Source organism: Acomys minous, assembly GCF_964271855.1.
Source record: "Acomys minous genome assembly, chromosome: 20".
Taxonomy (NCBI): Eukaryota; Metazoa; Chordata; class Mammalia; order Rodentia; family Muridae; genus Acomys; species Acomys minous.
This window is the reverse complement of record NC_140502.1, coordinates 22,834,965-22,846,688: the sequence shown is the minus strand read 5'-3', so window position 1 is coordinate 22,846,688 and position 11,724 is coordinate 22,834,965. Positions and strand designations below refer to the sequence as shown.

The window sequence follows — 11,724 nt, the reverse complement described above, 5'->3', positions numbered from 1 at the left end:
GATTGAGTGTGTATGTGTGTGTGTATGTGTGTGTGTGTGTGTGCGTGTGCGTGTATGTGTGTGTGTGTGTGTGTGTGTGTGTGTAAGTCAGTTCTTTCTTCCCACCATGCAACTGCAGCATCCTGTTGGCTGTTCGGGTACTTCACCTGCCAAGAACTCCACATCTGCAGGTCTGGACCCTCTGCCAACACCTGTATCTTGACATCGTGATTCTGGAATCGCCCTTCCTAAGCTATATTAACCCTAGGTACCTTCTCACTAAAGTGTCCCAAATTCACAGCAACGTGTCCTGTGTAAAAACAAACAAACACACAAACAAACAAACAAACAAACAAAAAACCCCAACCCTTGGTGTCTTTCCTAAACCCCAAATCCATGTCTGTGAAATCCTTCCTCTGTTTGAGATCCTCAGTCCTCTGTTTGGATGCTGCACATGCAGACACGACTATGTGTTCAATTCTGGAACGTTCCTAAGCCATACTCTGATGGTGCAACCCTGGCACACTTGGCATGCTTTCTTCTGTCCTGGAATCCACAGTCTGAAAACCAGACCAGAAGAGGTGGCTCCTCTCCTTCCTTGCGGGCCCGGCATCATAGCCAAGGCAGTTGCGAGGCAGGGCAACAGTTGAGTGGGAGAATGAGTTAATTATTAGACAGAAGCCAGAGCTGCCCTTCCAGCCTAGAGTATAGAGGCACACTGTCCCAGTGAGCACCACGCCTGTCCCTCCCACTGCCACCATGCTGGCCTCAGGGATGCTGCTGGTGGCTGCGCTGGCCTGCCTCAGTGTCCTGTTCCTAATATCTGTGTGGAGGCGGAAGAGACTGTTGGGGAAGATGCCTCCAGGGCCCACCCCATTGCCCCTCCTTGGGAACTTTCGGGAACTGGATACAGAGAAGTTTTATGACTCCCTTTTAAAGGTAATACCGGACAGAAAGACTTGGCGGGTTTGGAGTGTGGAGCCTGCCTGGTGGGGCTCAGATTCTGAGGCAGAAGACTTGACTTAGGTCAGGATGCAGACATGGGGATGTGCGCGCATGCGCGGTGGGCGGTGTGTGTGTGTGTGTGTGTGTGCGCGCGCGCGCGCGCGTGCGCTTAGAGGTTGGACAGCCAGATCCTATTGCACCGCTAACTCCTTGCGTCACCCACTCAGATCAAGGAGCAGTACGGTCCTGTGTTCACCATCCACCTGGGACCGCGACCTGCTGTGGTACTGTGGGGATATGACGCAGTGAAGGAGGCTCTGATTGATCAGGCTGAGGAGTTCAGCGGCCGGGGACAGCAAGCTTTCCTTGATTGGTTCTTCAAAGGCTATGGTGAGGATGACAGCATGTGTGTGTGTGTGTGTGGGGGGGGAGGATTTAGGCCAGACAGATGTGTGGTGGCAGGTTCCATAGTTTCCCCTGACTCACCTGCCCACTCAAAGCCTTTTCTGTGGTCTTTGATCCACTTGCCTGGTCGGTGTTGACATGCTCTGTGGCTTTTTCTGGATTGTTCTAGAATTCCTACGTCCTTTCTCTCTGTATTTCTGTTTCTCTCTATCTGTCTCCCTGGTCTTTCTCTCTCTTGCTGGGTAGCCCTTCCCTGATTTTACAAACTTCTTCTTCTTCTTCTTCTTCTTCTTCTTCTTCTTCTTCTTCTTCTTCTTCTTCTCCTTCTCCTCCTCCTCCTCCTCCTCTTCCTTGTCCTCGTCCTCCTCCCCCTCCTTCTTCTTATTGGATTTTTATGTCAGGGTTTCTCTGTGTAACAGACCTGGCTATCCTGGGCTCATTTTGTAGACCAGGCTGCCCTCAAACTCACAGAGATCTAGTTGCCTCTGCCTCCCAAGTGCTGGAATCAAAGGCGTGTGCCACCATGCTGGGATATATATATTTGCTTTTTTCTTTTTAAAAAACATACACACACATGCCCTCTCTCTTCTGCGAGCACGAGTGTGTGCCTGCTTGCATGCAACGCGTGTATCGGTGCCTACAAAGGCCAGAAGAGGGCATCAGATCACGTAAAGTCAGAGTTACAGGCAGCTGTGGAGCTGGGAACTGAACTCCGTCCTTAGCAACAGCAGCGTACGCTCTCGACGGTTGAGTCATTCCAGACTATGCCAACTCTTTTTTTTTTCTTTTTATTTATTCTTCTCTCACAATATTATATTCCAACCAAATCCTCTGCTCCTCCACTCCTCCCAGATGCATTGCTTTTTCTGTTTCCCAGGCAGGGATATCAACCGAATTCCTAATGCCTGTTGGGATCCTGTTTCATCACCTGCTCCTCCCAACCCCATTCTGACTTCATCTAAGAAGGAATCTTTTCATTAAGCCCACAAGCTCTCCAGTGAGTCCTCCCTCTGTTTTTTTTTTCTTCCTCTGTGAAAAATCTTGCATACTTTCCGTGTCAGAGACCCGTGGCATTCCCTCTGCACTCCGCCTATATCTCTCTTTATCTAGCTCAGTTGAGAACCAGTTATTAATTGAATTGAATTTAAACTTATTTTATGTGCATTGGTGTTTTGCCTGCATTTATCTGAGTGAGGGTGCTGGAGCACCTTGAACTGGGCCTACAGACAGTTGTGAGCTGCCATGTGGGTGCCGGGAATTGAACTTTGTGGGTGCAGGTCCTCTGGAAGAGCAACCAGTGCTTTTATCCACCAAGCCATCTTCCCAGCCCCAGTCATAGTTTTCCTTTCCTTTTCTTTTTTTTTTTAATTTCTGACTTGTTTTTTAAAATATCAATTTTATGTATGCCAGTGAACTTATATGTGATATTTCTATATATGTGTACATTGTGGAATATTTATATACGGCTACATCTGAACCAATTACAGCTGTCTGGAGTGCACACACAATGTGCTATTTAGGTGACGGTTAAAGAGAGAAATGAAAGAAGAAAGGTGGGTAGTCAGCAGCATAAGAAAACAGAGAATAAAAGCGGAATAAAGGGAGAGAGAGAAAGGGGAAACAGAGAGACAGAGACAGAGAGGAAGAAAGGAGAGAGATAAAATGGAGTGAAGATGGGGGAAGCAAAGAAAGGCTGAAGGAAGGAGAAAATATATTAGGTGATTTTTAAAAAGAGTTTTAATTTATTATAATTTATTCAGATCACACCCAGAATGTTATCCCCTAGGTTGCATCTTCCGGTTCCCTCCCTCCCTCCCTTCCTCCGCCCTTTCCCTTTCCCTGGACCTCTGACAGAAGGGGCCCTCTTCCCCCACCATCTGGCCACATGATTTCTGTTTTTTTAATTTTTAAATTTTATTTTATTAATTTATTCTTATTACATCTCAATGGTTATCCCATCCCTTGTATCCTCCCATTCCTCCCTCCCTCCCATTTTCCCCTTATTCCCCTCCCCTATGACTGTTCCTGAGGGGGATTACCTCCCCCTGTATATGTTCATAGGGTATCAAGTCTCTTCTTGGTAACCTGCTGTCCTTCCTCTGAGTGCCACCAGGTCTCCCCCTCCAGGGGACATGGTCAAATATGAGGCACCAGAGTTCGTGTGAAAGTCAGACCCCACTCTCCACTCAACTGTGGAGAATGCCCTGTCCTGTCCATTGGCTAGATCTAAGTAGGGGTTTGAGGTTGACAATCTGTATTGTCCTTGGCTGGTGCCGTAGTTTGAGCGGGACCCCTGGGCCCAAATCTGCCTATCATAATGTTAGTCTTGATTTCTAAATCCACTCCAGGCCTCCGACTCTTGTGTCTTGTGACCCACGTGCCCTTCCTTCTCCCCTTGGCTTTTCTCTATATTGCTGTCTACCTTACCACAACCTCTCTCCTTTTAAAGAAACATTTAATTATTATTAATTTTTAAAAAAAGATTTATTTATTTATTATTTATACAGTATTCAGTCTGCATGTGAAGAGCAGGCCAGAAGAGGGCGCCGGATCTCATTATAGATGGCTGTGAGCCACCACGTGGTTGCTGGGAATTGAACTCAGGACCTCTGGAAGAGTGGGCAGTGCTCTTAACCTCTGAGCCATCTCTCCAGCCCTTAATTATTATTTTTATTTTAGTTTTGTGTGTGTGTGTGTGTATTTGTTTTGCCTGCATGATGCCTTTGCACCATGTGCCTTCCTGGTGCCCATAGAGGCCATAAGTGGGCATCAGAGTTCCTGGCACTGGAGTTATAGACTCTGCTATGGGCCGAAACCCTGTTCATTTGGAGAGAAGAGCCACTGCTCGTGACTGCTGGACTGCCTCTCGAGCCTCCCCCCCCCCCCCCCCCGTTTCTTCTCTTTAGCTGTATCCTAGGATTTTGACTTTGGATCCTGCTCACATCCCCCAGCTCCCTGGAGTTCTTGTTTGTCCCCTCTACTCATCTCTCCCGGTCCAGCCCTTTCCCCAGCCCCACATTCTCCAGTCAGAGCTCTATCGCCCAAATGTGTCGCTCTAAACCTCTCCCTGTGCTCGTGTTTGGCTCCCCAGGTGTGGTGTTCAGCTCCGGGGAGCGGGCCAAGCAACTCAGGCGCTTCTCCATCAGCACACTTCGGGACTTCGGCTTTGGCAAGCGCGGCATCGAGGAGCGCATCGGAGAGGAGACCAGCTTTCTCATACAGGCCTTTCGGGACACCAACGGTGAGGGTGGGGCCGCGGAGTACATGGGACGGATAAGAGAAGCCACAGATTCTGAGGGGGTTCTGTGTGAGGAGCGGCAGCGGGGACTTCGGGAAAGGCAGGCAGACCTCTGCTGCTCACAAGGCCATCGCAAACCCCAGCCCGAGTCTCGCTTCTGCAGTCCTCTTCCCTTTTAACCCTGGCCCGCCTCCTAGGTGCTTGCATAGACCCCACTTTCTACATGAGCAGAACAGTCTCCAATGTCATCAGCTCCGTCGTGTTTGGGGACCGCTTCGAGTACGACAACAAGGAATTCCTGTCGCTGTTGGGCATGATGATGCGGACTTTCCAGTTCACGGCTATCTCGGCTGGACAGGTAACTGGTTCAAGCCCCACCCCGACCCCCTGCCACAGCCTCCCACCACCCTGCTGCGGCCACCAGTGCCTCGATCTGCCACACTTCTCTACACGTGGTCTGTTTAAATACGCTCCCCGTCTTGGGCAGCGGCATCAAACCCTGAGAAAGGTACTACAGATAACCCGTGGCGACTGGTTATTTCAACAGATGCCAACCAAGTCAGTGTGTGCAACCAGGCACAGCCCCTCCGCTCAGCCTCCCCCCCTGGGCAGGTGTCCCCTCCCAACTTACCTTGACCTCTGACAGTTGCCACTACTAAGCCCTTTTAGATAAATCCACATATAGAAAAGTGGCTGCTTCAGGTCCCTCCTACATGCACGAACATCTGAGTCTGCATCACCCAACCCACCGCAACTGTATGTCCTCCATCTGCGTCCTAAAACTGGCCCATTGGAATACCCAGACAAGGGTTGGGGTAGATTGTTCGGTGGTTAAAGGCCTGTACTTCTCTTGCTGTGGACCTAAGTGAATGGGAAAAAAACCAACCAACCAACAACAACAACAACAAAAACAAAAAACAAAAAAACCAAAACCAAACCAAACCAAACCAAAACAAAAACCCCAAAAACCAAAACCAAAAACAACAAAAACAAACAGAAAAACAAACAAACAAATAAATAAATAAATAAAGGAAAGGAACGTGACTGCTCCTAGGTATGTGGAAAGTTTATTGTAGATATGTGGGAAAGCAGAGCCAGAGGCAAGGACATCCGGGAGAGTCCAGAGTGGACATGACACCGAGTCATGTGAGGGGAGCGGGAGGGGAAGGGAGAGGGGAGATGGGGGAACCAGGTGCAAAGCCAGGAGGCCCCCCTCCCCCAAATCGAGTAACCAAAATGGTTGGATTATATAGGGAATGGCAGGTGGGGGGAAGGGCAGCCCAGCCCCTAGGGTGGAGAAGTTTAGGGTAGGGGGTGCAGTATGTCATCCAGGAGGACCCTGTAACAGGTAGGGCCTGAGGGTCACAGGGGTAGCTTGGCAGCCAGTGTCTGATTTCATGTTAAACAGGCACCTCAGTTGGCCTTTTGTGGCAGGTTTGAAACCTAACACCTAGTTTAATACCTAAGCACCCACTGTTAGTGGCTCATAACTGCCTGTGACCCTAGCTCCAAGGGGATCCAACACCTTTGGCACCTGTAATCATGTATGGACATAGACACACACAGACACGTACATATATACACACGTAGAAACACACACACACGCGCGCGCGCGTAGAGACACATACACATAATTAAAGACAAAATAAGTATTAAAAAAAGCATACAAGTGTTCCTATTCAGTCCACATAAGTGAGTGAAACCCTGAACAGGTACTGAAGCTACCCATAAGGACCTGGGTGGATTGTCACACCCACCCACAAAAGCATTCTCCAGTCAGGACCACGAAACCTCACAGGAGCACTCCAGACTATGCACGTGAGCACCCAAACACTTGCACCCAAGTTCTCTCCACTGTGACGCTCGGCATCGGCCTCACCTAACGCCTGAACACTTTGCAGCGACCCAACGACTCGAACACCAAACAGTTTTTCTGGAAATCTGTGCCTTTCTGACGGCCTCGAGTTACCTGCATGGTTAGGCACAACAGACCCCCCCAAGAATGACACAGCAAGGCGTCTTCCCACCTCACCTCATTTGCACATGCACACACTTAGATGTCTGCCGTTGTCAATCCTTACCCTAACATCTGATTCTGCAGGCGCGTCCCACTCCATCTTACCCACATGGAAACATAATTGTGCTCCCTTCAGCCAGCAGCTAAATACCTGGAAACCAGACCAAGACTCTGAAGCCTTTTCTGCTGCTTCTCGGGTCCCCCTCCCTTTGGGTCCTGACATTGACAGCTGCCCCCTTCTACCATTTCCTCTCTCCCCACCCCAGCTCTTCGAGATGTTCTCTTTCGTGATGAGGCACTTGCCGGGATCACAGCAACGGGCTTATAAGGAGATGCAAGGGCTGGAGGACTTTGTAGCCAGGAAGGTGGCACAGAGCCAGTGCACCCTGGATCCCAATTCCCCCCGGGACTTCATTGACTCCTTCCTCATCCGCATGCAGGAGGTGCTCCCGCTCACTGTGGTGGATGGTTCAAAGCCTGGGATGGGGGGCAGGGAGAGCCAGGAGCCCCCAGCCGTCCCGTCGCAATGAACGCCATTCTCCCATCTCCTGAGCCCTTATGTAGGGGACAAGTGTGTGCAAACATGGATGCTAACCATTCCCACCGCGCCACCAGGTACCAAGGCACGGATTGCTTTCAGTGTTCGGCAGTATTCACCCATCTGGAACCACTGGCTTGAGAGCGCATTCCATTCCGGCCCTAGGTCTAAAATTAGGAAAACGCAACCCAGGGCGGATAGGCTGCTTGCCTGGTGTCAGGCGCTTGCTGCACAGGTGTGGGGGAACTGACTTAAGAGTTACCGGAACCCGTCTGAAAAGCCATGCGTGGCCGTGGATGCCTGTGACCTCAGCATCGGAGGACAGAGCCGTGCAGATCCCAGGCGCTTGCTGGACAGTCAGCGAGGCTAATGCCAGACTCTGTCTCAAAGGAGTAAGGCAGAGACTGGTAAAAGATATGCAAGTGCTCGCCTCTGGCTGCCTCATGGGTGCTCATGGGCACACACGCACCCATAAGTCAGTGCGCATGCTAGCACATGCGCATGCGCACGCCCACCCACGAGCGCACGTAGGAGAGGAATTTCCTCCAGGGGTACCCTCAGATTGAGAAGGAATAGGATGCTGTCACTCCAAATTCTGAATCTCTACCTCCCAGAACCTGCTTCAAACTTTTCATTAATACTTCATCTCTCTTTCTCTCCCCTTTCTTACCTCCTCCTTATCCTCTTTTTTTTTTTTTTTTTTAAAGACATCGCTACTGTTTTAATAAAATTCCAACTAAGTGGGTAGCAAAAGGACAGAGATTTCGCCCAGGGATTTGCCAAGGAAAAAGTTGTTTTGGAAAAAAGCCAGCACCTGGGGAGAGCCAGGTTGATCAAGGGTCTCTCTTTCCACTTTTGATCTGAACCCAAAATAGGTGAACCCAAGGGAAACTCCAAGTGGTGCCCCGACCAGTGGGAAATGGACTGAGCACAATGCCCCCCACCTTGTAGGAGAAGCAGAACCCCAAATCTGAGTTTCACATGAAGAATCTCTTGATGACCACGCTGAATCTTTTCTTCGCGGGCACAGAGACCGTCAGCACCACCATGCGCTTTGCCTTTTTGCTGCTCATGAGGAACCCGGATGTTGCAGGTAAGGCTATGGGGGGGGGGCAGGGAAGTGGAGGCCATAGACGCCCCCACAAACACTGGAAATTGGATACCCTAAATCCCAACTATTCTAGATCTCTCGGTCCTCAGATAGTCTCTGATAGGCTGAGATGGGAGGAAAGCCATTCTGAAAGGCACCAACTGGGAGCCCTGGTCACCATCGGGCAGGCTTCTCCAGGTTTTAACATCTTCTTCCAGGAAGATGTGCATTCTGAAGAAGTGCAACAGCGGCAAAGCCATGAGGGATTTTTCCGAGTCAAGGGGAAAGTAAGGAGTAGCTAGCTACACTACCGAGGGAAAGCCGGAGTTGCTGAGGCGCCCAGGCTACTGTCCAGGGCTTATTATTATTATTATTTTTTCGAGACAGGGTTTCTCTGTGTAGCCTTGGGAGTCCTGGACTCACTTTGTAGACCAGGCTGCCCTCGAATTCACAGCGACCCGCCTGCCTCTGCCTCTCGAGTGCTGGGATTACAGGCGTGCGCCACCACGCCTGGCCAGGGCTTCCTTTTGTGGGTCCAGAAAGAGGAAAAGTTTGTTGCTAGGGTCAGGGTGTGGGTAGTTTTGTGTTTTGATAGACAGGTTTGAGGTATGTAAGCCTTTGTTAACTGGGCAGGTCGTTTCCCCACAATTCATGTAGATTTAATCATAGGCATTGTCCAATCCCTTGCAGGCATAAGATGGCGAGTGGGTTGTTTTCCCCAACAGTTCACTCAAAGATACAAATAGCCCTTTTCAGTATGCACCTAAGGCCTACCTGTTCAGGCTGGGTTGGTCCACTGGCTCTAGTTCTGGGATATGTTCAATGGTGTTGCTATGGTGATTGTTCCAGGATGTTGGGGATGGATGTGACCAGTTGCCTTGTTTAGAGAAGGGTGTTTCTGGAGCTCAGTGTTGGTGGGAGTCCCGGGGTGCTAATATATCCCTGCAAATTACCCATCTCAACCTGAGTTTCACCAGCTGTTAAACACTGGGAAGAGGCCTGAACTGATTTGTAAACTGCACCTCTCAACCATACAAGGCCCCTTGCCTGTTCTTTTTGGGCCATTCTGTAAGTCTCGTTTGCAATGAGATTCTGGCCCATGGTTAAGGGAACCCTATCCCAGCACCATGTATGGCCAATGTCTACCGTGAAAGGTCTACAATATGTCCCCTGTAGTTCCACATCACCATATTTTTTTTTTGCATATTCAACCCATCTTCCCTTTCTAGACATATAAACACACCTTCTCTTCTCAGCCAAGATGTACGAGGAGATTGACCGGGTGATTGGCAGGAACCGGCCACCCAAGTACAAGGACCGGATGGAGATGCCCTACACCGAGGCTGTCATCCACGAGATCCAGAGATTTGGAGACATAATTCCTCTTGGTGTGGCTCATAGCACCATCAAGGACGTCAAGTTTCGGGACTTCCTCATCCCCAAGGTGCTGCCCTGCCCAGCCTGAAAGAGCTTTCAGTTCACTCCTCGGGTCCCAGCGGCCCATCCCTGCTCAGAGTTTTCTATGCCATCTTTCCTTCTCAATCCAACACTTGCTCCATCATCATGTCCTTTAAACTGTCCTTCTCAGAGTCTCCAGAACCCTGGGGTCTCCCTATTTTCCAGGGATCAACCCCGATGTTTAGCAACCTCCTAATCTAAGGGCCGTGAGTCTACTTCCCCTAGAACTTTTTAACTTATGTCGAAGAGTCTCATGCCTTCCAAACAGCGTGCTGAGCTCAGCACACAAACCCCAAACCCTCTGCCTCAGGGAGTGTGAACTTCCCGGGCCCACAACCTCCTGAATCAACAGGCATGAGCTTCCTCATTCCCCAATATTCTGCTCCAAGAGACACAACACAGACTGTGTGTCTCTCAAATAACATTCCCCCTGCCCCCTCCCCACCCCCCCCCCGCCCCTGAAATCAGGAAGCACCACTTCTCCAAGAGAACCTGTCCCAGGGATGCTATCCCCGCATTCCCCAATGCTTCTCCCTCAGCACACTCCATCTCTCCTTACCCCTCTTCCTTCCGACATTGTGAGCTCTGAGGATGCCCATCTCTCATCCTGCCTTATCAGCCCCCACTGCTCCTCTCTTTCAGGGCACTGATGTGTTGCCTATACTGAGCTCTGTGCTGAAAGATCCCCAGTTCTTCTCCAATCCCAATGACTTCAACCCCCAGCACTTCCTGGACGACAAGGGGAAGTTTAAGAAGAACGTTGCATTTGTGCCCTTTTCCGTTGGTAAGAGGCCCCTGCTCACACTCACAGTGGTACCACTTCCTGGTTCTCCTCTCTGGAGAGTAGGCTTGTAACTCTCTCCCCCTTCGACCTTCCAGCCAACCAAGTGGAGTTGGGCTAAAAAGGAGAGGTGGGAAAATTTGAGGTGCAGGCTGAGTCTGAGTTCTTTCTCGGGTCGTACAGACAAGTCTTTATACTCTCTGGAGGCAATAGCAGAGCAGCCATGTTTGAGGGTCTGTTTGTTGGAGGGGGCACGTAGACTTCCTCTCGTGCCAGCCTGCCGTGGGTCACCTCACCTGACATGCAAGGGGGAACGGAGGCTCGGAGAGGTCATTCAGACTATAGCGCTGAAGGCTCTTCTCTCTTGGGGAATGCAGTGGTGGGTGAAACAACAGAAGAATTGACTTCATGTCCATCTTCCACTTCCCCCTCCCATCTCCAGGAAAGAGATACTGTTTCGGAGAAAACCTGGCTAAGATGGAACTCTTCATCTTCATCACAACCATCATGCAGAACTTCAGATTCAAGTCCCCGCAGGCCCCCCAAGACATAGATGTGTCCCCACAGTATGTCGGCTTAGTCTCGATCCCACGAAAATTCACCATGAGCTTTCTGCCTCGCTGAGCCAGAACTCTGTGGGGGTGGAGGCAGCGAACATGCCCCCAAAAAGGGCAGGGCTAATGGGGTTGGGGATAAAGGACAACATGAAAAGTGGATGAGAATCTGGGGCCATCTTCCTGAAGACAGGTTTTTCAAAGGAGGGATACGGGGGAAACCTTTCCCTAGCGTCTGAACACAATAATTAAATATATTGTTAATTGTGCAAGAACTGCATGTGGATTTCATTGGAAAGGCAGCACAGCGTCTCCTCTCTTAGTCCTCAGAAACCCACACGGGAAGAGAAATTGTATTCATGGACGTCTTACAGGTGACAAGACTGAGGTTTAGAATGTTCAAGTTGTTTGGCCTGGCTCGGGCTCGTTCCTGTGATTCCATCACTTGGGCATCTGGTGCATGGTGATTGGCACAAGTGGAAAGCTAGTCTGTGCTATATTGTGAGTTATAGGCCAGTCCATGCTATAAATGTGAGATTCTGACTCCAAGGTGACAAACTAATACAGATAACTTACAGGAAGGAGAGTAACTTACAGGGAGGAGAGTAACTTACAAGGAGGAGAGTAACTTATAGGGAGGAGAGTAACTTAGAGGGAGGAGAGTAACTTGCAGGAAGGAGAGTAACTTACAGGGAGGAGAGTAACTTATAGGGAGGAGA

General features: G+C 50.0%; 1 protein-coding gene across 1 annotated transcript; it reads left to right on the top strand.

Annotated features, from left to right (window-relative positions):
* Positions 1-711: 711 nt before the first annotated feature.
* LOC311591706 (cytochrome P450 2A8-like) lies at positions 712-11,280 on the top strand. The gene is made up of 9 exons (XM_084771617.1): positions 712-918; positions 1,152-1,314; positions 4,421-4,570; positions 4,765-4,925; positions 6,851-7,027; positions 8,074-8,215; positions 9,469-9,656; positions 10,313-10,454; positions 10,894-11,280. Exons 1-9 carry the CDS (start codon positions 739-741, stop codon positions 11,073-11,075), a joined length of 1,485 nt encoding a protein of 494 aa, XP_084627743.1. The 5' UTR covers positions 712-738; the 3' UTR covers positions 11,076-11,280.
* The last annotated feature ends 444 nt before the right edge of the window (positions 11,281-11,724 follow it).

Bases quoted from the DNA above. Each gene is read 5' to 3' on its own strand.
- LOC311591706 (XM_084771617.1), top strand. From the start codon at position 739: ATGCTGGCCTCAGGGATGCTGCTGGTGGCTGCGCTGGCCTGCCTCAGT. The intron at 919-1,151 runs GTAATACCGGAC...TCACCCACTCAG, and splicing joins TTTATGACTCCCTTTTAAAG to ATCAAGGAGCAGTACGGTCC. The intron at 1,315-4,420 runs GTGAGGATGACA...TTGGCTCCCCAG, and splicing joins TTGGTTCTTCAAAGGCTATG to GTGTGGTGTTCAGCTCCGGG.